This window comes from Lepisosteus oculatus, chromosome 9 (assembly GCF_040954835.1).
Source record: "Lepisosteus oculatus isolate fLepOcu1 chromosome 9, fLepOcu1.hap2, whole genome shotgun sequence".
NCBI classification, from domain to species: Eukaryota; Metazoa; Chordata; class Actinopteri; order Semionotiformes; family Lepisosteidae; genus Lepisosteus; species Lepisosteus oculatus.
Genome location: NC_090704.1, coordinates 1,785,263 through 1,812,473, shown reverse-complemented (window position 1 = coordinate 1,812,473; position 27,211 = coordinate 1,785,263). Strand labels below are relative to the sequence as shown.

The window sequence follows — 27,211 nt, the reverse complement described above, 5'->3', positions numbered from 1 at the left end:
GCCGGGAGGAGTCATTACACGCAGGGGGACTGCGTGCACGATTTACATCGACAATCTGGCGGAGGCTGATGGTCTCAAAATATTCAGCAGAGTCAACTGTCCGACGCCTCGTCCCACAGACATGACAGCGGTAAGTCTCTTACAGGCAAGTCACAGAGGAGGTATTTTCGCAGATATTGCTTGTTTAGTTATGAACAGCCCAGTGGTCCAAGAGCTGTGTCGAGCCCTTTCTTGAATTAGCTCACAGTTAATTCTTGCATGACAACTTTTCAGTATTACTGGGGGGTCCCAGACTGCAGTCTCCCAGCCCACTCTGTGGGAAAACTTTACTACAGCAACGTTGTCAGTGCTTTAATTGATCGTTAACAGTCAATGTGATGTGTTACACGTTGTGTTTTTTCTCTCTACTTTTCAGCGTGGAAAGACCCCGATTTCTCTGTGTTTTTCACTACATTCTTAACAATCGAGGTGCTGCAGTCACTCGAGGAAGCACGGAAAGGGCTCTCAAAGAAGAGCAGGTGTTTCCGATTTGTGGTCCAACCAGAAAAGACAATTAAACAATTAGTCTCATTATTCTCTCATTAGGATTTTTCTCACGGTCTTTTATCCTTGATTACTCAACATTCCCTTCGTGAATGGCAGTTAGCTCGGAAAACACTTTGGAGACTGGTTACAGGAATTATGGTTACGCAGTTAATGAAAAATGGGGACGACTATGTAACTGACAGCCAGGGTAAACCATCAATCAGAAGACAATTCACCCAGCGCGACACGACGATGTTTTTACATCAGACTTCTTAGAAGTCTGCTTGCACGGAAATACAAACTATCGTCTTGTCCAGCAGCGCCACCTACTGATACAGCTGCGCAGTCCGCCCGTGCGCAGGGGAATGTAAATACCACTGGACGATTTTTAAACTGTCAGACCGATGCAATTTGTTTATGCCAGCTAGAATAAAAAAAAAAATAATCATGCTTTTCTGTCAATTTGTCGTTGAACTGTTGTACATCTTGATCACTCCTGAATGACAGAAGGCCCAGCCTCACACACCACACCTGCTCCTGAGTCCACCCTGGAGCGATCGCCTGTCCATCTCAGGGCACACTCTCACACCGGGGCCGGCCTTCCCAGACGTTAGCCTATCAGTGTGCCTGTGGACCGTGGGAGTAACCTGGACCGCCCGGAGGACAACCCACGCACACGCAGGAAGAACACACAAACTCCACACAGACAGCACCCCAGATGCTGACCCCAGTGCTGCCGATCTTTGTGAAGATCTCTGGGATCCAGTGGGAATGGGAGGAACGTATAATTATTACTTATCCACCCAACTGTTTTCTGGGATTGAAATCCCCTTTCTGAAAGAAGTCATTCAACTGTGCATTATGCCTCAGGTCCTGTCGTCCCAGTGTTGAAGGACTTTGAGTGGTCTATCCATAGTTATTTCAAATAGCACCCTAAATGTATCTTATTTGTTCTGCTCCCACATTATCGTCCAGTTGTCCAGGTGACAGCATGACCAAGCCTTTCAGCAGTCACTGCATTTAACCTTTCATGGAGAAAAAACAACTGGAGTCACAGAAACCAGGTATCTTTCCTGAGGGCTTTAAGGAACACTACCATCAGTGTTTTTGAAACTGTTTTTATTCCTGTGGCCTTCCTTCTAGTTGCCAGAGCAGCTGACAGGCCTGCTAATCACTGAGGTCCGTCCTGAGCGCAGGGTTGTACAGGGTGGAGCTAATCATGAACCCAGCCGCGGCGCAGAGGCCACCCCAGGCTGCGGATGCTGTGTCATGCAAGCCTGGAGCAGGCAGCGCCATGGCCTAGAGACAGTCCCTGTGATATTCACTCCTGATCCTGGAGGATCGCCACGTCTCCTGGTTTTCTTCCCACCCTGGACTCTTAATGACTCCAGGTGAACCACCTGCGACCATGCCGGCCGTACACACTCCAGTCGAACAGGCCTCGGAGAGCTCCGCAGAGCCCCCCTCTGCTGTTTATATTCCCAGAGATGCCAGTGGCACAGCTCTTAAGACTCCTTAGGTGAGAACTTGAAATCTCAAGTTGGCCTTGCGCCAATCTGCTCGACCCACTGAGCTCCATAAACCTAATGGGGGTGGAAAATGGTGCCCCAGAGGTGTATATTCAGATGATCTGGGAGCATTACGGAGGGTCTGCCTCACTACTGTACAACTTAAACTGTTGTATTGTAGCCTATTGTAAGGTGCCCCATTGTTTTGTACTGTCGATTGGTCATGTCTGGCTGTGTGCAAGAATCACCAACAGAGGGCGCTATGACATTGACTCTTTTGCAGAGTTGGTAGAGCTATATTAGATTAGTATCAAGCACAGTACTGCAGTGTTACTATCATATTTGTATAGAATCAATTATCTTTACCTCAACCTCTTAAAGTTACACTTCATAGTTTTTAACAGCGCTGGACCCACCTGAAAACTTTAACCTGGTCAAGTTACATGGGCTGTCAGGTGGTTTTTAACTAACGAGTCTGTGTCTGCAAAGCCACCTAGCAACACAGCACAGCACCCCTGACGTCACACATCTTTCAACACTAACCTGGGAAACAAGATGATAGCAAATACAGTATATATGACAATAGCCAGCTTAGGTCTGGCACTTGCTGACAAAGAAAAAAGAAAATACAAAATAATTACACACTCCACCCCAGGTCTTTAATACCAGTCGAGAACAAATATTGTCTTGTTGGTCCTGAGATCTAATTATAAAGCCAGACATTTCTTGGCGTGATTTAGGAGAAGGGCTTAGCTCGGGGGTACAACAGCAGTGCCCCCATTTAGGACTGGAGTCCCCCGAAACTCTGGTGACTAGAGTCCACAGTCCTCACTGCTCTTCCACAAATGGAGTGACAAATATAAAAACCTTTCCAAAACACTGACAGGCATGTGGAAGTCTGTACTGGGAAAGTTAAATGAGATCAGATCACTTTATTGGCCATATACAATCTCTTGCATTGGGAATTTGTCTTTTCGCATACCCCAGCTTGCTCTCCACGAGACACACAGAGAAGCTGGGGGTCAGAGCACAGGGTCAGCCATTTATACAGCACCCCTGGAGCAGCTGGAGTAAAGGGCCTTGCTCAGGGGCCCAACAGAGTAGGATTCCTCTGCCGGCTGCGGGATGTGAACCGGCAGCCTTCCAGCCACAGGCACAGATCCTGAGCCACAGAGCCACCGCTCCGGTAGGAGATCTGTTTGACTTCTCAGCGTGCTGTACAAGAATAAGTCTTTTTGTTTTTTTTACCATAATGTTGCTGTTAGCCCCAAAACAGGCTGTTCCCCTCCACTTGCCAGGCGAGCGACACCATTCCTTACAGACACACGTGGCACAGACTTGAGCCGCCGAGCCCGGCTCGGACAGGGCAGTGCCAACAAGCATAGCGACCGGAGAAGCCCGAAGACACCCTGGCGACAGCACGATTTCATTAAAAAAAGAATATATTAATCGGTGCTATAATTGAATGTTCCGACTTAGCCCTGGATGCACCGAGGTCGTGCCCCGACAGCAGTGTCTCCCACCGGCCGTGCGCCGGGGGGCTGTGGGGCGTGACACCCCAGGTGCGCCGGGACAGGGCTGTCGGCCGGTCAGGCCCACCGGCTGTGACGCGCCCTGGGGACGCTTCGTCACGGGTCCGAAAAACCCACCGGCAGAGGTGTGTCCAGACAAAGCAGAGAGTGACTCGTCATGTGCATTCACAACGCACAGCTTCCGCGTCAAACTGGAAGAGTAGGTTTGGTGGCACACAGACACCCCACCCCCCCCCTCCTCCTCCTCCTCTCCCCTCTTTTCCCACGGGGTGGGCCGGCGGAGGCGACTGGTGTTCCGCCCGGGCTGAGCCGAGCCCCTGCCCCGTGTCGATAGCGAGCGACGCGCCGGAAGGCTCCCAGAGGCCGGGGGGTGAGTGTAGGTCGGGCTGTGCGCCGGGAGGAGGCGCCTCTCTAAGCCGCGTCCCTGCCCCTTTAACTGGGGCGCATGCCTGGTGCGGGTCTGCCTGCCTGCTGGAGCCGCTGGGCGCTCGGGTCGTGGAGCAGGAGGGGAGTCGGGCCGGCCGGAGTGTGGGGAAAAAAAAAACTCGCAAGCGGATCGGGGAGAGCAGGCGGCGGCGCTGGTGTGTGTGTGTGTGGGGAGGGGGAGCAGGCTTTGAACTTCGCTACCCTTCCGAGTACAGCAGCTGTGCGCTCCCGGGGCGGGGAGGCCAGGAGTATGGCTCTGCGCCGGGCGGAAAGTTAATATTTGAAAAGCGTGGGATTTGTACAACGCTTCCAAGGTAAGACGGGTTTGTTTTGGACATGCCTTCTTCTGTGGGTGTCGGGGCGGGCGGGGTGACACTGTTACTCTGAGAGAGAGAGAGACTCCCGTTGACGGGTGGGTGTTTTGTGTAGCTGGGATCACATATCCCCCAGAATACGCTGAAACGGAAAGACTCGTCTGTCGGGGCAGGCTGGTTTCGGGCACCCTGCCCCGGTGATGTAAGCTGCGGGGAATCCGGCTGGGCGCCTCGTTTCTGTCCCCCCCCCCCCGTCCCTGCGCCGGGGCCCCCGGCCGCACCAGTCCGAGACCCGCCGCTGCCGACGGGAGTGGGGGCGGACGACAGCCTCTGCCCTCCCCCGCTTCTGCTGCTGCTAGGCCGGGCTGCCACACTTTCCCCGGCTCGTCCAAGAGACGTGACATTTCGCCGGCCGTCTCGGCTGGGTTCAGCGCCGGCTGGGCGCATCGCCCCTTCTTCTCTGTGACTTCGCGGATACTTACACTTATGATTCCTACATATGTTGGAAAACAAAAGTCTCTGTGTGTGTGTGTGGTGGGGGGGTCTTCAGGAATCGGCCCAGAACTGCGCCTTGATCCAACAGGGGTGTTTACACACCTGTCTGTGTTTGTTGGCGCCTGGACACGTCTGTCTTTCCTCGGGAAGAGGAGACGGCACGGCGCTGTTTCGAGACGACAAACTGAAGTGTTTGTTTGTTTTTTTAAAAAACGGGGTTTAAGCAGCAGCAGCAGCAGTAGGGCTGCAGTCACCAGTCCAGACCAAGTTTGTTGGAGGCTCGGAGCTTCTCCGCGGCCGGTATGAACCCCAGCAGCGCTCCAGCCTGCGGGAAACAAGTCAAGCGAGTCCACTTGGCCTCGGGTCGCATTGCTCGTTCTTGGGGGTGAAAAAACAAACAATAAGACATGACTTATTTGAACAAGCCCGTCGATAGTTCGGACAGCGCTATTTTGAAGCAAATATCTACGTCACCACGTAACTACGTCAGGGATAGGTGACGTCATCTCAAAAACAAGTTGTGTGTGTGTCTGTTGGAGGACTGTTACAGACGGCGCAAATTCAGTGTAAAACCCTTAATAAATAAGTTCCTAGGCATATGGGTAGCCCTTGATAAATGACAAATTGCTAATTCTGTGTGAGTTTTTTTTGTGGGCATGGTCATACATTTTCCTTCCTTGTTATTCTGTCTGTAAACACGCACCTCACAGTCGCTGCAGTTGAAACTCGCAGCGCAAGAAACGAGGCGTTTCAGAGTGCGGCAGGAGGGGGCAGGCCTGGGGGCGCCGGCGGAACAGACGACTGGCGAAGCAAGGTTGCTGGAAATAAAAGGGCACCCTCCGGGCTTCTTTTGCCTCGCCGTGTGTTTCTGTAAAGGGTGCGTCTGTCAGGTTCGGTTTGGATGATCATGAAGTGGGGGCGCTCGCCTGGCGCAAGCCTCAAGTCCCACCTCCTCCGGGCGTTTGTCTCTCCTCTCCTTGTTCCCTGCTTCCCCTGTTGTTCTCTTTTCTTTGTCTCTTAACGTGACCTCGTATTGTGTTTCTGTAGTCCTCACTGATAATCATTAGCGCTCAACCTAACCTAGGTTACCTAAGGTCAACTTAACAATTGTTTCGGCTCCAGGGACCCCCAGACCTCAGCAAACATCCTCTTTGCTTTGAGGCTAGAAGTGTTTACTCTGCCAAATGTCACAAACCTTATCTAAAATCGAAGAGACGCTTCTCAGTCACCTAAAGCTGTAACAATAATATCTTTCTAGTTTTTCACCTTATCTTTTGTTTTTCTGGAACTGAAATATTTCTGCCTTTTGCAAGCACTGACCTGCTACATTCCTGGAAAGGCTGATAAATCCACGGTATTTGAGTGACCATTGAATAGTCTTTAGTAAGGGCTTCTCCGGCTTTGCATGCTGTCATACAGAGAGACTGCAGAGCACTCTGATGAGACAAGAGGCCGGTGCATTAAAACCTCCAGTAAGAACCGTCACTGATGTTTATCCGAAGCGACAGTTATTTTCCTCCTCTCAGTCAGCTGCTTCCCAGTCGGCGCTGGGCGGTGTTATCGCGGCGAAGCAGCTTGGCCAGGTGAGGAAGGCGTGGGGTAGACTCGCAGGACTCGTGGTCTGGGGAGCCATGCGGCCGAGGTCCAGCAGAGAGCCCTGGGCTGAGGCAGCAGCGCAGGAGCCCTGGGCTGAGGCAGCAGTGCAGGAGCCCTGGGCTGAGGCAGCAGTGCAGGAGCCCGCCCGCGTTGCCCCTGACGCGGGCGGCAGCGGAGCGTTGCCCTCATGGCTCTTGTGCTCGCTGCGTCGCCCTTGTCTGTGTCCCCAGGTGCCCGTGCTCCTAATGGGGGCTGCAGGGGCCCTGCATAATGACAGGGACAGCGCTACAGGGAGAGGGTTAGTGGTCAGTACTGTATTGCTCTCCTGACGCCCAGGGGGGTCGGCCTGGTGGTATCCCCGCATCGAGCGCGGCGCAGACAGAGGCCTGCATTCAGGCCCAGAAACTGGCTGTTTTTTGTTGTTTTCCTCCTCCTGTTCCTCTCTCTCACTTGGATGAGAGTGGATCCACTTACAGCGGGCTGGTGCTCAGTCGCAGTGTGTCAGGTTTCTGCTTGTCCTAATGAATTGCCGGGGAACATTTGATAGCCTCACTCGGCTCATCGCAGGTGGCTGAGAATGGAAGGTGTTGGCGAACGTCTTGTTTTTTTTTTTTTTGCTCCAGACAGATCAGATTAAATGGATTGGTTTGTTTCTCGGCCTTGAGCTGCAGTTTGTGTGTCTTTGGAGTCCCTACAGCGGGAGAAGAACAGGTCTTGGATCATCTCCTGGTTGCAGTCTCTCTGGTTTTGTTTCTTAGTTGTTTCTTTCCAGTAAAGGAAGAAAATGAAAGGGCGCTCAGTAGTGTGCTCAGTCAGTGGTATCTTCTCCATCAGTACAGGTCTTTTTTTCAATTGCAGAAAAAAAAATGGTTCAAAATCTAGATGATAAGTGAAGATAATTTCAGGTAAATGCAAAGATTAAACATTTCTAGGAGAACTCCAACTTCATGGGGGTCCTGATTGGCAGCAGTCGGACTGTGTTTTCTTTGGGTGATCATGAGTACTGGAAAGGCACACTGTTAAATCCTTCATTCCTGTATTGTCACCCCACAAGCTAAGACACTACTGACAAGGTTACTGTAGTGTTTCTGTCCATCGGCTCATCCAGCCAGTTTGGTAGTTAGTAGTTAATTGATCCAAGGAATTCTTCCAGCTGTTTATTGAAAGACACTCGTGTATCGGCTTCAGTAACATGGCTGGGTAGCTGGTTCAATACTTCCGGAGCTCTACGGGTGCAGAAGTTTCTCCTCCTCTCGGTTTTAAATGCATTTCCAAGCAGTCTCCACTGATGCCATTCTTGGCGTTTGTGTTGACGCTGATGAAGAAGCTGCTGTCGGTGTGGGGGGAATGGTGGTACTTCCTTGTACTCCACCCAAGCGTAGTTTGCTGCTCGATCAGTGTCAGGAGTCAGCGGGCAAACGAGAGGAGACGCTGACTTGGTTCATCAGCTGGTTGCCAAAACAGAAATACAGAATTGTATGTAGATTATTGAGTACTGCAGCCCGTTGTGAAATTTGAGCGTCTGAGAGGATGGGTTTTGCTTTGGGATAATGTGCTGTATCGGTATGCTTACTGTTCATTTGGCTCGGTGTGTTTCCTGGTTCACATTCTTCTTTGTAGGAGCTTGGTTAGCTTGTGTCACCTCTGCAAAAAAAAAAAAAATCTAGTGTCTCCAGTTACAGGAATAAGAAAAATCTTTGCTGTTGTAGGTTTTCACTCCCCGAGCTACAGAACACAGAATGTTTCTAAGTTTCATAGTTTCCTTCTCGTACAGTTTTGGTCACGGAAAGAAATCATTGCTTCAGGCTCTTGGCCAGGCGCCCAGTAGCATATCTTGTTGGTGTCTTCCTGGACCACTCCGTTCTGCCTTCACTGCCGTTAGTTTTCTGTAGTCAGCTAGGCCCAAGGTCTCCTCGTGTCTGGTGCACATGGGAGGTTTAATGTAGCCTTTTAGCCCTTACAAGCAGTTAGGTTTTCATTGGACTCTTGTAGATGTGAAGAACGGCTTGTTCTCCGGGACATTATGGCGTGATTCGCTGGATGCCATATCAGGAAAAAGTTTTTTTTTTCCGGAGCCATTATTAATTTCCTTTTAGCAAATGACCAGAGTCTTCTTTTCTTCACTTGCACCTCTGAACGTAACCGTGCCCAGTCCGTATGCCCGTGGTCTCCGTTCGGCCCGTGTGGCGACGAAGCTTTGACGCGCCTGTGCTGCTGTCTGAACGCCCCGGGACGCTGCAAACTTGTGTGTGAGCAGGCGCCAGTTATAAAGCCATCATACTTTCCTACTGAGGCAATAACCTCTTGGGAAACCTCTGGTGGGAAGAGCTGGGCTTACATCTGGACATGTAGGATCAGAAAAGCCTTCAGTTGAGGCGGTGTGTTTTATGACTCATTACCATCTGTAGGACGAGGTTCCCAGTGGCAGGACTGGCCCGGCTCATCCCTGCGGGGAACGTGAGAACAGATACAAACGAGAAGCAGCCGCCCGGCCCTTCAGTAACACGGCTCGGAAGCTCGTTCTGGACTTCTCTGTGGGTGTCTCCTGTTCTTGCTTTTTAAATACCCTGCTCTCTTGGAGAGTCAATTGTGGAATCAGGTTCCCTCCCCTGTACTTGTGTTGCCACAGGCAGATCAGAATTGTTAATGAAACAGTAGATGTGTAGTTTTTTTTTCCCCTCTCCAACTTTGTTTCAGTGCGCTGTCCAGGCATTGTGCTTGGTACTGACAGTCGTGTCTGTGCGCAGCTGAAATCGGACCTTTTTAGCGTAAAATAGCGTCACCAGTGGTGATACTACACTATCTTCAACCACAGCAATGGCAAACAATTTTTAAAGAGTGTATTTCAAAGAAAAACCCACTAAAGTATCCAAGCTCTATAAAAGTTACTGATGAATGTATTTGCTTTTCACTTCGTGAATTAAAAATCACGACTCGGGAGAAGAGCACATTTTTCAGAGCTTGGTCGGAGACTTCAAAGGTGCATCGTAAGATTGGTTGGCATTGAAGTTCACTTGAATTTTTCACTAATTATATATGTACTGTACCAGCAACCTGATGGCTTCAGAATGTCAATAGCAGATTAGTCTGCTATGAGATTCTCTGGTTGAAGACTAATAATATGATGATATCCTTTGAAAACTTGATGATTCTTTTAAGCCTTTCGTGACTGCTCAATTAAAAAGGTACGACTTCTCAGCAGAGTTGAAACTGTGGTGGCCGTGCACTCTGTGTGCTCTGTATTTAACATGCCGAGACAAAACGTTTTCATTAAAGGGCTGAATCAATATGGTGTTTTAAAGCTATTGACCCCTCAGATTCAATGGGCACTGCAGTGACTTGATCTGACTCGGCCGCCTTAATGATGATACAGCTGCTGTAACTCCATGAAGGTCTGGGCTGTGATGGACTCTTTGAGTGCTCTTGTCAGCTTTAAGCACTGCCCTGCAGATGGATGTCCTGCAGCCGGGGCACGGTGGCCCAATGCAGAAGCCAAACGCCGATTTGCCTGCGCTGGGAGGGGTTTGCATTTCCAGGCTGTGTTTCCGAGACGAGAGAAAGGGAGCAGGGCTGTGTTTTGGGTTTTTTCTTTTTTGGATTGGTGTGTCAGTGGCTCGGCAAACTCCCCCGATCCGCTGCCTCCCACCCCAGCAAAGGAGCCGAGGCGAGGACCTGCGCCCCGACCCCCTCCTGCCCGGCGGCAGGGAACTTGTTCCTCATCGTCGGCGCCCCGGACGGGAGGAAGAGCCGTTGAGGCCGCGCGGCGCTCGGTCACACCTCGCTGCGGTCGCAATTAGGTGGCGGCTGATACGAGGGCTGGCTCGTGCAGCGAGAAGAGAAGAGCTTTTTTAAGATGCATTCCACCATGTCTTCGCCCACCCCCGTCTGATTCAGAGCAAGAGGAAGTCCCAGGAAAGAGCCGCCTTGGCGCGAGTGGGCGAAGTGGCACAGGTGCTGTGGGCATGAGCCCCCGCTGTGCTGTGGGCAAGTCTGGGCAGCCCGCGTCGCCCCACGCCTCTCGTTCCCGCGGGTGGGCTGGGTTGTGTTTCCCCCTGCGGGGCGGCGGCGCGCGGTGCGAGGCGTGCCGTCCCCGACCCCCAGCGGGGGGCCTGCTCGGACGCGTCTCGAAAACAGACTGGCGGAGCTGGGGGCCGCCGGGGGGCTGGTCTGGAGCTGCAGGTGATGACGGGTTGTCTGCCGGAGGAGCCTGACTGATGGTTGCGAGCCCGTTCCGATGATAAACGCGGAAACGTTGCGCTCGCATCAGCGTGAGGAGGAGAAAGTTGCAGGCGCAGAGGTGGTGTTTTAAAATGTTCAACACTGCGTGCATTCAAATGTTCTTGCTGAGGGCCTTAATGTGAATGTTTTATTGCTTAGTGCTGATGTTTATGTGTAATTTACTGTTTCGTGGTCACGTCGACTCGGGTATCAGGCTGTGGTCTTTTGATTTCTGGAGGTTAGGCCTCCAGCCCTCTCCAGGTTTAACGGCTGTGAGGCTTCCTGACTGAGTTGACGTTAAGACTGTGCACTCCTGTTAGGTTAAATTGTAGGGCTAGTAGTGTGAGGTGGTAGTTGTGTGTCTGGTTACAGATGAGTCCACACTGGTCACATCCTGCACGAGGAAGAGCCCTGTTAGAGCGATTCGAGTCTGAAAAAGACAGAGCAAGTTTATTTTTTAGTCATCAGTGATTTGCATTTCAAATCTCCTGAGCTTGAGTGTCGGGATGGTTCTGGCTGAAGCTGAAATGTTTTTCTAGCCTGTCAAAATCGGAGTTTTGAAGGCACTTGCAGCGGCTCACGAGAACTATAATTTGCAAAATCGCCTTTTTTTTTTCTCATTGTGTTTTTAACAGCCATGGCATCGTGTTGAGGTGGGTTTTGTGTTCTTAAAAAATTTCTTGAAAAATAAAATGCGGGAGCCTCAGTAAAAGCTGTGCTGTAAGCTGTGTTGTGATTTAATTGAATGCGTGTGGCAGATGAGGTTTGCTTGTTCACTCTGCTGAAAAGAATGACCCCTTCCCCAGGGTTGACTGACAGACAGACAGAGAGCATGCTCAGCTCTATTGAAGGGAGCGTCTCGCAAACGGCAGGGAATTAATGGGGTGTTCCTGCTCCCCTCTTGGGAGTGAGGGCTGCAGTGGCTGAGGGGTGTCTGTGAAAAGCGCAGCAGTGAGCCCCACTTTCTCTCTGGATAGGCTGGAGCGATAGTGCCTTCCTGTCTGCAGCTCTGGGGGTGTGGGGGGGCAGGCGGACATGCACCCCTCTTCACTCACGTCCTGGCCGGGCGTTGACGTTCCAGACCTGCTGCTGGAGCGGCCTGTTTGGGGGTGAACTGCGCGTCTCTGCAGCGGCTCTGCCTGTGGAGCTCTGTGGTGGAGGCTGCTGTTTGCTCCCCAGGTACGAAATGAGAGGACGGCAGCAAACGCTCAAGAGTATCGGTTTTCAGCCTTTTGGCGCCACGGAGGAGCAGGGGTGCAGAGTTAACTTCCTTGGAAATGCGCTCAGGAACTCGCAAAGCGGCGGAGACGTATGAGCCTTTCTGGGAGGAACGGATCAGTTGCCTCTTGTGTTGTGGTATGCTGGGTTCAGGCAGGCTTATTTCAAAAGTGAATTCAAGTTTGGGGAGACAGTTTGAGATCGAGTCCTTTTAGATGTACCTTAAACTCTCCTCAGCAACCCATCAGAAGTCCTGATATCCTGTGCTTGTAGGAGGAAATCCTTTTCCCTACAACATGGAAGTGTTTGCACAGCTGTCAGGTCTCCGAGTTCTCACACTGCAGACAGATGACATTTAGGGACAGAAGAAACTTTTTTTTAGATCCTGTTATGTGGTATTCCAGTGACGATCTGAATAGCTGTACCTTAGGGAACATTCAGGACTCGTTCGTCCGAGTATTTCAGATGCAGTGTCTGTGCAAGACTGCTGTATGCGGCTGATCTCTGGTGGCGTGCTCTTGGTTATGAGGGGCTTTGTGGCTGCTTCGCTGTGCTGAGAAGACGTCGCTGTCAGGCTGCTTCAGGGGGTGGAGAACTGTGCTAATGCCAGCCTGAAAATCCCGGTTCTCCTCGCGGATCTTAATCCAGAGAATCCAGACCAAGACCGAGTTTCAGCTGCTCCTGCCTGGGGCGTCTTGGGAGTTCAACTGTCCTTCCACCTCGTCTTGTTTTGTGTGAGGCTTCTTCCCAGCGCTTCACACATTTCTTTCCTTTAATCTGAACTGAATTGCCCTTCGGTCCCGTTCGTGGTGGGAGATGAATTATTTTGCCTACTTGCCAGTGCGTTTTGTGGTCTTGAGTGTGCAGGAAGGAATTTCACTTGCATTTTAAAAGGCTGCTTTATGTCTTTTAAGTAGTTATTTCGAAATCTATCTTTAAGAAGTGTTTCATGATGCAGTCAGGTGCAGTGCTGTGTGGTTTTCTCCTCTTACTGACTCCACGCGTCGGGAGGCAGCAGCTGAAGGTTGAAGAGTGTCTGTAATGTGTTGAGATACGTGCTCCCACTGAAGACTTAACGGCCCAGTCCTCTTCACGCACCAGGAGGGTTTTCAGTAGAGCGGGCTGTGGTGGAGCAGCTGGAAAGGGACATTTCTGGAGCTTCCTGCTGCACAGTGAAGTTTTGCAAAAGCCAGAACTTTTGGGGAAATGGCTGAACCTATCGCCGGTAACATGCTTTAACAAACAGTGTAGCTCAGGTAGTCAAGGTAAGATTTCTGAGATTTCATGGGTAATGGATGGTACTGAGTGATTGTTGAGATTATGCCCCATAGCCAGACAGATTCATATTTTTGCCTTCAATGTGTTAGTCGGTACAGGGTCTCCCCTGCCCCCAGTGTGAAGAAGTGAGCAGGCAAATGCACATGATGTGGCTGAATGGATGGACCTGCTGGAGAGTTTGAACTCCTAGCTGCTTGCGGAGAAAAAGAGCAGCTAGTAATTTGTACCCTCTGAGGATGTTCTATCCATCCAAGATGGATTCATTGGCTCGCATAGCAAGCGTGAGGTCGCTGTCTACAGAACAATGAAATGCATTGTTCTGAATGGCGCAGAAACAAAGGACATTCTTCATGCATCTCCCACCCGGTGTACAAAGAGAAGAAATGAGTTACAGTGGCCTGTTTGCAGTAGAGATGAAGCTGGTCCGTCATTATCCTTTGTTTGCTCACTGTTCGAAAGACTGAAATGTCACCTTAATGAAGAATGATGTATTTCCTCATCTTTTTAATCAGTGTTTTAGGTTTAGGGTTTTACTACTTTAGGAGAGGCCTGAATCCTTACAGAAAAGCAATTTCCAGTGTGCGTTATTAAGACGGAAACAAAAACTGCACGGCCGTGTTACTAGATATTTCTCAAAACCAAGGCTGAAAGCAACTCGGGGAGTAGTTTTCTGTTGGATGTGTCAATTTAATTGCCAGCTCAGATGGTGTGGAGCTTTTCCGGGGTGATTGAAACGCTCCACACTGGCCCCTTGTCAAGGCCCGTCTGGAAACAAAGCCCCCTATTGATTCAGTGTGGTAAGGAAGCAGCTCTGTGTTTCTGTGAGCCGGACCTCCTGTGTCCTGTCCGGGCTGTCAGGGATGGTCTGGACAGGACAGGAGGAAGGCTGCACATCTGTGTCGAACATCTGGACGGCCTGCACTTCCTCCTCCTCCAGCCCACAGACTGAAACACTGCGAAACTGTCCCTTGTGCAGTCTGACCAAAGGAACCAGTACTCTCCTCCTCGTCCTGCTCCTCCTTATTCGTCTACGTACTGCTGCTTATTAGCTTCTGGTGACTTCATGACAAAGTGGCGGGGCAGATGATAGGCTGAGGGAGAGACTTTTTGACCCTGTGCTCTCTGAATGGGGGACGCTGTGCTTGAATAACGCTGCTGGTCACTGGCCTCCGTTTCCTGCTATTGATGTGAAGGAGGATAATAGCTGCAGTCTCCTCTGATGTGGAGTAGCAGGGATGCAAAGAAAAAAGAGGGGGTCTGACCTACTTACTGCATGTGCTCAGCGCATGGGCCTCAAAGATCTAGTTAAGCGTTAACCCTGACCAAGCAGGCCTTCAGCCTGTTGAACTCAGAGCCTCATCTTACCGAGCAGTACTTCTTAAAAAAAAAAACGGTTCGTTTTACTTTTTTCAGTTCCATTGAATCTGTCCTGCTTTTTAAAGGCATCTTTGACTTGGAAGGTCTTTACGAAAAGCACAGGGGATGCAAACCTTCAATGTGCTGTATTGAAGCTAGCAGTGCTGTGTTCCCAGCTCCTTACTGTCTGTGGGTGAGCTCATATCATAAAAGAGCGATCCTTTGGTTTTCAGTTTTGTCCTCGCTGGTCCCCTTGTCCTAGTATTCGAGTGAACTGTGCTGTAACGAAATAAAGATGCTGTGTAGGTTGTACCTTATGGACGGAGAGACCATAGGAAATGGTCACTCTCTGTAGTTGAAGGTGATACCCTGGTTTCTTTCAAGAAACAGCTGGATGAGAACTGCCAATAAACAGTCGAGGTGGATGGGCTGAACATCTCTCTCTCTTTGTAAACATTATTTTGTTCTGCAATACTAAATATGGAAATTTGATTGTTTGCTTTCTTGCTGTTCTGAAATCCATGCAGTGCCCTTATCGGTTTCTTTAGAACTCCAGTTTGGAATGATAAGCCTAAATGTTGCATCACATTGATGGTCCTGGGATCCATTGCTGTATTTAAACAAGATTTAACCGAGCCTTATCTATCACCTCAAGCACTGAGCTGCTGCAGTCAGTTGAAAGTTTTTATCGGTAAGTAATAGGACTGCAGTTGTGGCATCGCAGTGCTTGTTCATGTGTTTTCTTGAAGCTGGGTTTTACAGCGGTATGAGGCAGGTTCCTGGTAACTGTTTCTCCAGGAAAGGAGTGCAAGCTGTCGGCACACCTCTGTTCCACGGGGGATACGTTTAATAGAAGTGTTTCAGCTGTTGTGTGTGGGATCCTCTCCAGCTGCTTGCAAGCGTCAGGCCCCAGTGAGACCGTTTCCATGAATAATTGAACAGAGCAGACCACAGCACACGATGGCATTACATCTCTGTACAGACTGCCAATTTGTACTTCAGTTTAGAAATGTGTACCCCCTTGGGGACTGTGGTGTATGACTTTAAAATTCAAATGATACAGCCGCCAGTACTTCACAACTCTCAGAGTGACAGAGTGAGAGATGTTGGCACGAATCTGCTCTTCAGTCACAGTGGCTTGAAAACTTCAGTTTATAGTTCAGGTATTTAGGAGAAACATGTACAGGCACTGAGTTAATCTATGAAAAGAATGTCTGTTCTAAGCAAGATTTGCAACTGTGTATGTTTCTGTGAATCTGAATGTATTTTGGAAAGTTTACGTGTGCAGTTCATTGACTATGTGGTTTATGTGTAACTGTGTGGGGAAACCTTACCTGAACTTTGACCTGTAAGCCTTTTCGACGTTCTGTTTTAGGGTTCAGATGTGATAGTTGTTTTCTTGTTAAATGTTTAAAATGGGAATAAACCGGTTTGTGATGAAAGAGAACCTGATGTGATTCTGATCATAGCTGATTTGAATGCTTTTTGTATGCGCTTGTGTCACCCCTCCTATATCTGTGAGGTCAGGGGACCCGCTGTGTCTCTGCTCCCGGTTGCAGACCCCCGGTCCGCAGGCTGGGGAGAGCGAGGACTTGCAGGCAGACTCCTCCAGCCTGACCCGCCCCTCCAAGCCAGCCGCCTGTTTACACCTCGCAAGCAGCCCTGCCCCCGAGACGGTGTCTTCTTCTTGTAGCTTTCCAGCAAGGCTCTTCCTCCGTGTTTTCAAACCTAAACGAGCGTGCAGTACCCTGTATCGCAGTGGCACACTGTCTGGGAAGTGGCTTATCCTGCAGCCCCAGCGGAGAGTGGCCGACTGTGCGAGTGATCGTGTCCGTCGTGCCCTGAGCCAGGAGACCGTCCGCGCGTGTCGGACGTCATTGCCCTTTGTGCCGCCTTTAGGAGTGGGTGGCTTCTGTAAAACTCCGTTTGGATTTATGAGCTAGTGCAGTAGATAGGAATTCGATGATAAATGATCATTTAGGAAATGGTAACGAAAAATGCATCTGCGTTTTCCCCCTCTGATCGAACATGAGCGAATCCTTACTGCAGAACATGCCTTTTCTCTCCCCCTGTGGTAATTAAGCTAATCTTTTAATTTCACAGAAGTGAAGCCTAAAAATTGCATTTTGCCACCATAATGGATAAACATCCCTCCTATTCCTTTGTTTAGTGCTTGTGAGGAGCGGTTTCTACTGATCCCTGATCCAGTTGGATGGGAGGTTATTTAGAGACTGCAGCTGCTGATTAGAATGTGAAGGATATTATTAAGACAAATCAACACAGAACGACAAAGGCCTGTTTTACTGTGTGTTGCTATGTCTCTCTCTTCATCTCCTCCACACACCCCTCCTCTCTCTCTGTCTCTCTCTCTCACACACACAGCAGGCGATGCAGTAACTCGCAGCAGAAATTCTGCTCTGTAATGCAGCAAAGTCATGGCTGGGAGTGTTATTTTTAGAGAATTCTCGCCTAATTTGATCAGAGTGATTTTGTCATGCTGTGTTAGTGGTTCAGTTGATAGGACAAAAGTGGAGTGGCTTATTGATTGCTGATTTGCTCGAGCGGGAAGTATTAAACTGTAGCTGCTCCTAGCCTACTTATTTTTAGTTTCGTCTCCGAAATCAAAGTTCCCTCACGCGTCACGTGCTACCTGAGAGATTTGCGTGACGAGGTCTGGGTTTGAGACCGTTTTTGCTGTGCAGAAGATTTTAAATAACCTGCTCTTGACTCTGCGGTTCGAGTGTTATTTCCTGTCCCTTTCTTTTAGGCCAGTTCTGTAAACGCAGATGGCTGGTGCTGTGGAGGGCTGGCCGCTGTTGTGTGACTAACGCAGGCAGGTCTGCTCTCTCCGTGAGGTCGTTGCAGGAGTGCCGTTATTTAGGAGCTCTGGGTTGTTTTGCAATAAAAATAACTCACAGCCTCCCTTTTAAAAGGAAAAACGTGTTCCGTCCCTAGAGAAAGAGGCAGCCGGGCCCTCCCTTTAGAAGGGACAGCTGCTGGTATTGGCGTTTCAGCACAGAGCCATGTGCAGCTGCTGGGGGACAGGCCAGCCCCACTGGGACTGCACACAGCTGGCCTGCTGCTCGGGGCGGGGTTCCACACAGGCTGTGTAAAGGCTTTCATTCCCAGGACTTGCTCTGTAAAGTTTATTAGACTTCAGATTTGTTTTTAATATAATAATAATAGCTATATTTAAAGCTTTGAACATATTTTCCCTCTATTAATTCTGTTTTTCCAGACTTTAAAAGGAGTCTGTCGGAAAGATTTTTGTATAAAGACAGAAAGGCAGTTAAACAGCAGGCTTGGCTGCTTTTAATTTTCTTCTTGGCTTGAACGTGGTCCTTGCCTACCCTCCTGCTCTGCAGGCTGCAGCGCGCTGCCCTGTGGCGGACCCTGGGCTGGCTCTGTGGCTGCAGCTGCTCTTCCGCGCGCGGCCCCCTCCTCTCTGTTGCAGGGAGGCCTGCCTGTGCCCAGTGAGACGGGCAGGCGGGCACTGTGGGCACGTGCCAGGAGAGAGAGAGAGTTAGGATGAATGATTCCTCTGTTTGCTCTGTAATTCTCCTGGCTTTTAAAGTATTCCCAGTTTAGCCCTACGCGTACGTAGACCCGCGCCAGTATTTTGTTTCTGCTGTGTGGGCACACCGAGGCCCCGAGCTCGTGCCGCGCGGCCACATCGCCGCTGGCCTCAGGGCGCACAGCCGCCCAGGAAGAAGTAGCCTTCCAACCTTCCCTCTGTTGCTTTGAATTCGCTGCCTGCCGAGCTAGCGAAGGCTTCCTGGTCAGGCCGGAGGAGCGGGGCAGCTCGGAGGGGCTCAACGCAGAGCCGGACCAGCCGCCTCTGTCCGCCTGCGGCTGAGGAGGAGGAGGAGGAGGAGGAGGAGGAGCCGGGGAGCACCGCCGGTCAGCTGTGTTTCCCAGGCATCCGGAAACCAAAGAGCCGTTTCTGCTGCAGACTGAGCAGCGCAGCACAGCGCAGGGCTCGTGTTGAGCGGCTGGGACACGCTGAAGATTCATCTGGGGGGTTGGGCTGGCCAGGCAGAAAGAAAGAGAGGTTTCGCAGGAACAGAGACTTGAAGCTTTTCCGTAGTCAGCACTATCCGAGACTCTGCGCTTGGACTGCGATCCGTGTGGTTTCGACTTCCTAAAAATAGCGCCAAACTGGGTGAATCTATTTGTACTGCAGCTGCTTTTCTGACAATAAAATCGCAAAACCAAAGGCTGTGAAATGCAATCTTGGATTTCTTTATTCAACGCACACAGAAAGTTAAGCTGAAGGCCTGCTGGTGCTCCCCTCTGATGACAAATATTGTGATTCCTGTGGTTATGTAGTAGTCATACTGATTTCAGTTTTGAAGTGTTAGGTGTTTTTTTTTGTGCTGTCAGAGACCAGATGGAGTTTCTTGCAGTCGACTTATCTGAAGGTAAATTCCACTTGAAGGCCAGGGGAGAGCAGAGAGATGTCTAAGATTGTTGCTGAGGGGGAGGTGTTTTTTTGGGAGTGAACACACAGCACACGTGCCAGAATTGCAGACTTTGTCATCGGCCTTTAAGATAGCTATTGTTAGCCGGGCACTTTGACCCTAAATGACGCCCGGAATGGCATATGACTAACGGGAGTGTTCTTCTGTGGTTTGAGAACGGAGGGGCTTTGCAAAGGCTTTCTGGCAACAGTGAGGAGCTGCAGTCGGGGGTCTGAACTCGTCACTGGGAGGTTGTGGGTTCAAATCCTGGGTCAGACCCGGCTGTTGTTCCCTTGAGGAAGATCCTTCGCCAGGACTGCTAGTTCACGATGGGCAAGCTTTCGACACGTTTTTAAAAAGAGGCTCTTGTTTTCAGCTCGTCTTGGATCTTTATTGAGCAAGGTTGTCTGTGACATGCGTCTGGCTTACTGGTAAGTAATGATTTTAGCACATTTTTTGGACTCTTGAGAGGCATCGGTATTTTGTACGTATTAACAATTGTAACTATTGTGAGCTTGTGTTCTGTTAAGACTTGTCACATTAAGAAACTCCAATTAGTTTTTGATCCCATTCAACTCGCCATTCAACTCTCCATCCATCCATTGTCGGTATTCCTTGTGGGGATTCCTGGTAATTCCTTGGTATTCCTGGTGAGGGCTGCAGCAATCCGAATCCTATCCCATAATCCTTGGGAGCGATGTGGGACCACCCCCATCACAGGGCACTCGCCTAAGGACAATTTAGAGACCCCAGTTAATGTGGACAGCAGAATCATGTCCAAGTGGTAGGACATGCAGACACAATCTCCACTCGGATGCAGGGAGAAGATGCCAACTCCACACAGAAAGCACTCAAGTCTTGAATCGAACCAAGGGCCGAATCCCTTTTAGCTATCAGTGCTAGCTGCCTAACCACTGTAGATAATAACTGATAGCATGCCTGCATCCTGAGAGCTGCCTTTTATAACTTGAAATCCAAAATTAGATCACCTGAAACGTGCGTTGTTTGTAGTGATACATGATAAATTCCTGATGGCCACGGTAGAGATTCTAATAAATTATCTGCAGGTCTTGTAGAACGTAATCTAGTTTGAAGGTTCTTACAGTGGGTCTGGGCTGTTGTGTAAGCTTCAGGAGTCAAACTAAAGGAGCCTAAGGGTTATCCGACAAACCTAACGAGAAGCATCTTAATCTTGTTAGAATTCTACCGTATTACTGTTTGTAAACTAAGACCTTGATCTTCCCTGCATTATGGGACTTCTCCTTTTAAAGAAGAATTTTGTTAAACGGCTTATTTCCAACTGATCCATAAGGTCGTGCCATTCCTTGCTAAAACTGTCGCACTTCAGTCTCGTCGTTGGACTGGCAGCACTGCTAGGCTGGCCTACCCTGCTGTCCTGTGCTGTACTAGCTCGCAGCCACCTGGAGCACATCTGGACAGAGAGCTGAGCCGGCTCGTTCGGATGATGGCCAGGCCCACAGAGGCTGTGACCTCTCTTTGCCACCATTTCTGCGGCATTTCACAATCAGGAGGGCATGACAGCAAGGCATCAGACCCCAGCACAGGCGACGGGCTTGGTTTTAGTGTGGGAAAGTGTGGAACAGGCGAAGATTGATGAGTGCCACTTTTACTTCTGCTGACGGCCAACATCTGTTCCCAACACTGTAACCAACCCTGATTGTTTTGGAAAACATGAATGTTTTAGGTGTCTTGGCAACAGTGAAAATGACCACATTTAAAATAAAAGCAAAATATCTCTTTTCCACTGTGCAACTAAACAGCTGAGATCTTTCGCCTGCCTTTAAGAATTCACAGCGTCTTGATTGAAAATGTACCTTCCCAGGGCCTCTGCCAGCTCTGCTGAAGCTGTTGAAGCAGAGCCGTAGTGCAACAGTGATTAAGCTTTAACAGGTTTGTGAGAAGGCGTGGGCGGGGGGCAGAGGGGGGCTGTGTGGAGTGTCTCTCGTGTGTTTCTTGTGTGCGGTCTGTCTGCTGTAGGTGCAGTACGTTAGAGCACCTGAGCGAGGGTTTACAGTGAGTAACCACAGTCACCACTAGGCTTGTGTTGTCTGTACAAATTGCAACAGCAGCAGATTTTTGCATACTATAGTATCAGGATGTACCCCCCCCACCGCCTGTAGTTTCCCCATTTTTTGCTGTGCAAATGTTTTCTACACATTACAGGAAGCGAGATCTGCCAGTTCATGCTGTGTCTTCTATACCCGCATTTAAAACATGATGGCTGAGTAGAATTTGAATTGGAAAACGTCCTCCGCAGTCGATTGGGCAAGTTGCTGAAATGCAGCGACGGGGTCAACCACAAACCAACCTGCTGGCTGCCCTCCTGTACCTCCTGCTGCCTCCTCGGGGCTTTTATCGAACGTCACTGCACATCTGTACCCTTTGCAAACGTTCTTTAAACGCGAGCAAGTCGCGATTTTTTTCGGGATCTGTGGGAAAAATAAAGCAGTTCTTAAGCACAGCCGGCCTGGTTTTTAACCGCCTGCGTTGAAACGCCGGGTCCGTCTGAGGGCCTTCGCGACTTCCTGCCCCCATGAGCCCCTTCTCCGTGAGCCCCGCGCGGCCCGCTGGCGCCTGGGGGCCTTCCGCCGGGCGTGACCTCTAGCCTCCTGCTGGGGCAGAGCGTGTGGACCTGTGGCAGGTTTCAGCCGGGCACTCCTCCTTCCTCCTGGCGGCTGTGCCTGGCGCCCCCAGCTCCTCGGCGCAGTTTCGAGGGGCCGGATGGAGGCTTCAGCAGCGTCTTGGACGCCAGATGAGGCGCGCACTGCGAGGACAGGGCCGGGGCGGAAACCTTCCTGGGGAATAGGCAGACCCCGGGGTCTAGCTGCAGTGCTTCCCTGCGCCTGCCTGCCTTCCTCCAGCCTTTCAGCCTCATGGCTGCTGACTGTCTTCAGACACGTTACGGCCTGTTTGTGCGTTTGGTTCGGCGCCTTGAACAGGTCTGCGCTCGGCTTATCAAAGAAAAGAAAGAAAGAAAGGGACATGCAGATAATTAGACACCAGTTAGCCCAGCCGGCATGCATTTGGAAAGTGGGAAGAAATGAGAAACAGCTTGCCAACGCCGTCCCAGAGGGGAACATGCAAACTCCACACGGACAGCAGCTCTGTCCAGAATCAAACCCAGGAGCTCGGAGATGAACTATAATCCAGGATGTGTAAGGAGCTGAGGTTCTGATCTTTCTTGTACTGAATTCAGATTCATTCATTGATCAGACGCCTCACTGCTATGACCACAGGCAGAATATGGGCTGGATAATAAGAAATTGTTGGCATTGTAGTCTCATACAGATAGATCGAAGTGCGTTATCAACACCTGATGTATGCTTTAGGAAGGAAGAGGTTATCTTTTTAGCACGAGGCGACATGATAAAACTGAATGTTGTTTTAAGTGTGCTGACGCAGCCATGATGACAGGGCACGGTGCAGTACAATGCTGTTCTTCCTGGTGGTGCTCGTGCCTTTCCCAGATCTGGTTTCACGTGGTGGGGCTGCTCATCGGCGCCTCGGTTTTGGCTCTGCGCTGCCAGCGAGCAGCCCCAGCCCTGCCCCTGCGCTCCTGACCTGGCTCTGCTCTGCTCTTTTCTCCCGGTAGGTGGCGACAGAAAAGGTTGCAGGAAAGCTGAGTTCTACTCTCTCATGGGTGAAGAGCGCGGTGTCCCACGGCGTCGGTCAAATGGCTAGTCAGGTGGTCAGCCCGTCGGCCTCCTCGCTGCACACCACCTCCTCCTCCACCACGCTGTCCACGCCCGCGCTGTCGCCCTCCTCGCCCGCGCAGCTGAGCCCCGACGAGCTGGAGCTGCTCGCCAAGCTCGAGGAGCAGAACAGGTAGGGGGGCGTCGCGCCAGAAACCCGCTGCAGAGCCTCGTTTCGGCTCCGGCGCCTTGTGTATTGTTGCCTTTTTTTTATTACCGCTTCAAAGACAAATGCATTTAATTATCCCTGCTCTTACGTACAGTAGGCTTTAGCCCTGCTTGTGTAGTTTCCCTCTGGAGATCAGTGGCCCCAACTCTCTCTTTTCTGACTGCGCTAATTAGCTTCCAGTGGGATGGACAGTCCAGGAGCAGCTGTTCCCAGGCATGAGAGAGCTGTGCGGTCTGGCATGGATTTGCAGGCTGGATCGGAGCTGCAGTTGGGCAGCGTGACTGCTCTGTGACCAGGCCGGGCCTGGTGCTGCTCAGCGGGGGGGGACGGGGGGGCTAGCTGATGGACACAGAGGATGGAGGGAGAGCACTCCTGGCTGTGCTCAGTGTGGCGCTGTGGTGGAGGATGTGGGAAAGGCAGGGTGGGAAAGTCCAGGCTCTGGGATCTGGGGACTCGGCTTGCGTTGGGAAAGGTTTGGAAGCTCGTTGTTTTCGGAGTGCTCACTGGGGCTGCCCAGTGATGAAATCACCTGAGCAAATGGAGAAACGGAGACAAATAATGGCTTCTGAAAACTCAAGTGAAAACTGTCAAGTACAGCGATAGCAGTTTTCTTAACTGAAAAGTGTAAATAGCAGTATTTCGTGCAAGAATAAAAAATGTATAATAGTTTGTACATGTCCGCATGTACGCAGGAAACAGTGGGTCCAGCTGTTTCACCCACCTGGTCATCTGTGGCAGCTCCGGAGAGCTGGGGGGCGGTGTCCAGCCTGCTCCTGGCCTGCCCCCACTGCCCTGACCCACACGGTCACCGGGGAAGACAGATGGGGTCTCCCTCAGCAGATGTCTTGAGGTTTAGGAAAGGTCAGTCATCTGCTGGCTCCCCCCTCGTGTATCGTATTTAGATTTTTCTTATTTCACACTTCCCTGATCGTGAAGTTCTGTGCTTTGTGTAACTCCGGGTGTGAGCAGGACTTATTTTAAAGTGTACGGATGAGTAAAAGAGTGGAGAGGCCACTTCTCTGTCCTCTGCCTCGGTTTTATTCCTGTATCGGTCCGCGTCGGCCGGGTGGTACTGTGGTTTTCCGCATGTTACATGTCCGGATGAGTCGACTGGTTTACCAGCCTCGACTGCAAGAGGATCAGGTGCTCAGCATCATTCGGCTACTGTACCCCATGGGAGTGATATCTTGGGGGGCTCCCAGTTCAGTTTTTCAGTCCTGCCTGGTTTAATTACTTAATTGAAGCCTTAATAAAACCATTAAGTTGCTGCATTGGAGCAACTGATTCCCCCACCACCACCACCACACACACTGAAAAAGATGGAATTTTCTGCTGCTAATGAAATGAATGGAGTCAGAGGTTGCCTTTCTGCAAGTGGAAAAGCTGAAGCAAATCAAATGGTTCAAATGACTCCTGTTATTAAGACAACAGAGGGATCAGCTGGAAGAAAGCCGGGCAGGTGTGTGTGTGTGTGTGTGTGTGTGTGTGTGTGTGGCCTTGGGAAACCCTGCTTTAGTTGGCCTGCTGTGCTCTTAAGATCTCTGTGGGTTTAAGGAAACACAACAGTAAGAGTCTCTGCTCCTCTGCCGTGTCTCGCACGTTCAAGGAGCTGCAGCACAGAGCATTGTTTCACAACACTGAAAGCCTCTCGGGGGACAAGTGTCCAATTATGTGATGCAAGCTCCGTTTTAGATGTATATTCTGTAATTGGGTCTGTAATTAGTCCAATTAGTCTATAATCGAGAGCTTTATTTGTTGTACCATGAAATGACCAGCAGGTGACCGACGAGTCCGTGTGACGTGGGAGCAGGAAGCCTGGTGTGAAAGAGCTTGTGTCTGAAGGTACAGGAGAAAGCGAAGCCTAGTTTAAAGTGTTATCCGGTGTCTTCAACACCGGATAACACTGGAGTCAGTTTCTTTCCCCTGACGTTTATAGAACATGATGGCTCTGCTGTAGTGCAGTCGTGGGTGGAATACTGGCCCAGAAGTTTCTGCAATTATAGAAATTTGTTCTCCATTTATATGGGGAAGCGCTTAAAAAATCTTCCTCCTCCTGGCTGTAAATCACCAGAATGCGTAGGCCGCTGGGGTTCTGTCATTCAGCGTTTTCTGCTTTAGTGTGATAACTGGCGCAGCTCTTTGTTGTACTTCAGCTGTTCACAATGTGGAAGAAGAACAGATTTTGTACAACATGGCCTTTGGGTTGTATTTTCCAAGCACTTTGGAAACATTTGCAAAAGCGGATCAGAGGTTTGGTTGTGTAAAACGAACACTTGCCTCTCGCATTTTGAAAGGTTTCAGCGCTGAAGCCTTTAGATCAGTAGACAAGTCAGTGCAGCACCTGTGTCAGACACTTTTGAAAGTGAGTGTTGCATGGTTCCTTTCTAGCTTTCCAATCATCTGTGCCTCTTCCCTTCATTGTGAGTTAGTGATGCTCGCCTGACAGTTGGATATTGCACAGGTTTATCTGGAGTGACTGGTTCTAACTTCTCAGTGCTAGCTGGACTCCCTCAGTGTCTTTATGGAAGAAGCCATTTCCTGTATTGTGAAGGGGAGTTTGTGCATCTTGAATCCATTCCTACAGTCACCCCCAGAAGAGCTCTCATTGCTGTTTTACTTGTTCACCCTCCTGTTCACTTTCTAGGTGTAACAGCTGTCAGTCTGAGAGTTTTAGCCTCTGCTGTTGTGCAGCGGGTGTGCTCCGTGTGCAGAGTTTGCACTCTGTCCTAAAGGTTTGCCTCTAAGGATTCTTTGCTTCTGTTTAAGTATGACTCACGGTGATGCAAGTTTGTGCCTTTCCTAAGTGTGGTCTATTCAGCAAAACTATCATTACAGAATTAAAGGGACTGGCTTCGCCCTGAGAAATTGATTACTTTCAGTGTGTCTGGAGAGATAATTACCAAAAGGAGCAGCGCCTGTATGTGTTCAAGTAATCTCAAAGGAATGCATGTCTTCGTCTAAAATGAAATCCCACTCAACAATAACATCTGTAGTAGGACTGACGTTGAATTTGGAATTGGATGAGTACAGTATATTTTTTTCCTGCAGATGTCTGAAGCTGAATATTGATTTTCCCGGTTGGTGTAGATTTGCTGCGCACATTGCTTTGGAACACCTCTGTATTCCTGGAGGAGGACCTGGATTTCGGGGTGCTCCTGGATCTGCAAGGCTGTAGGATGTCGGGGTGCTTCTGGACTTGCGAGGGTGTTCCCTCCTGCCAGGGCAAGACTAAGATGGCAACGTGCCTTCAGGGGGAAACCCAGCTTTCTTTGTGCCGAAATATAGGCCGTGCTTCTCTGTGATCGCTAGAGACAGAAAACGCCACGTTTGAGCCACTCTCGCTTTCTTTTGGCACTCTAGGAACTGTGGCGCCCTTAAGGCAGCTGAAGTTCCCCTCTGCTCATTATCCTCTTGCGCAGGCCCAGTGGAGCCGTCCAAAGTCCTGTTGTGCGAGAATGCAGGGTTACACGCTGTCAAACAAATGCTGGGGTCAAAATACTTCCTGAGCCAGGCCCGTCATCTCACGGGTTGAGACATCTTAGGGGGCTGTTGAATTTTGTGTTGTAGTTCTCACATTCTAAAGACGGTGCTGCTCTAGATAAAGGTTGCTTTTATTTATTAGCGTGGGTGTTTTTGAGGCGGTGCTCTGATGATTAGGTCTGCTGAATGAGGCCGACGGCTGCCTAGATGACAATGTGGAAGTGTGCCGTGGCAGGGAAGCCCGGAGGGTCCTAGTGCGTCGGTCCGTCTCCTGCGAGGAGCTGCCGTTGTTCCAGGCCAGGGAGAGGTCATTGCGCTGTGAAGGTGCCAGGCGGGGGGCAGAGCTGGAGAAGGGCCTTGGCACTGCCCTGCCCTGGCTCCTGAGAAGAGCAGCGAGCGAGCGAGCGTGCCGCTGCTCCCTGGTCCAGGCCCGGTCCGCGAGGCGGCGAGGAGAGCCATGAGCGGCCCACGGTAAGCGCAGCTTCCGGGCCCTCCCGCGTCTCGGCCCGACTCTTCCTGCTCCGGGCGGGCTGAAGGTGTCCCCGGCCACTCTTGCGGTGCTGCTGGAAATTCCTCCGCGGTTCCTCAGGGTCCTGCTCTTTGCTGTTCGACTGCTGGTAAATAATTGCCAGAGAAGCCAGCCTGCAGCAGGAAAACAGGCCGGAGTGGAGGCCTCGTGAGTTTCACCGTTGTCTTGTTACGGAAGGTTTTTAGGATATAGGAGGGGTGGTGGGGAAAAAATACTTTGTTTTTCAGCTGTAATGCTTGGTGTTGAGTGAATAATTGAGACAATATTTGTTTCCAAGACAAGGACCAAGTACAGGATTAACCCTTACTTGACCTGAGTCTGCACTCTTCTGGTCTTAATTGTGACCTGCGTCGTTGCTTTGAATGAAATAGCCTGGACAAGAACATTCCAGCAC

General features: G+C 50.4%; 1 protein-coding gene across 6 annotated transcripts in view; it reads left to right on the top strand.

Annotated features, from left to right (window-relative positions):
- The first annotated feature begins 3,837 nt into the window (after positions 1 to 3,837).
- The window catches only part of evi5a (ecotropic viral integration site 5a), a 67,828-nt gene continuing 44,454 nt past the window's right edge, over positions 3,838 to 27,211 (top strand). For 2 of the 6 annotated variants that reach the window (XM_069193898.1, XM_069193896.1), the window contains exons 1-2: positions 3,841 to 4,305; positions 22,540 to 22,772. In XM_069193898.1, the coding sequence (XP_069049999.1) occupies positions 22,621 to 22,772 (152 nt within the window). In that variant the 5' untranslated portion in view covers positions 3,841 to 4,305; positions 22,540 to 22,620. Of the gene's footprint in view, positions 4,306 to 18,013; positions 19,358 to 22,539; positions 22,773 to 26,297; positions 26,760 to 27,211 lie in introns of those variants that run through there. The other 4 variants (XR_011190365.1, XM_069193901.1, XM_069193897.1 and 1 more) reach the window with 4 other exon arrangements.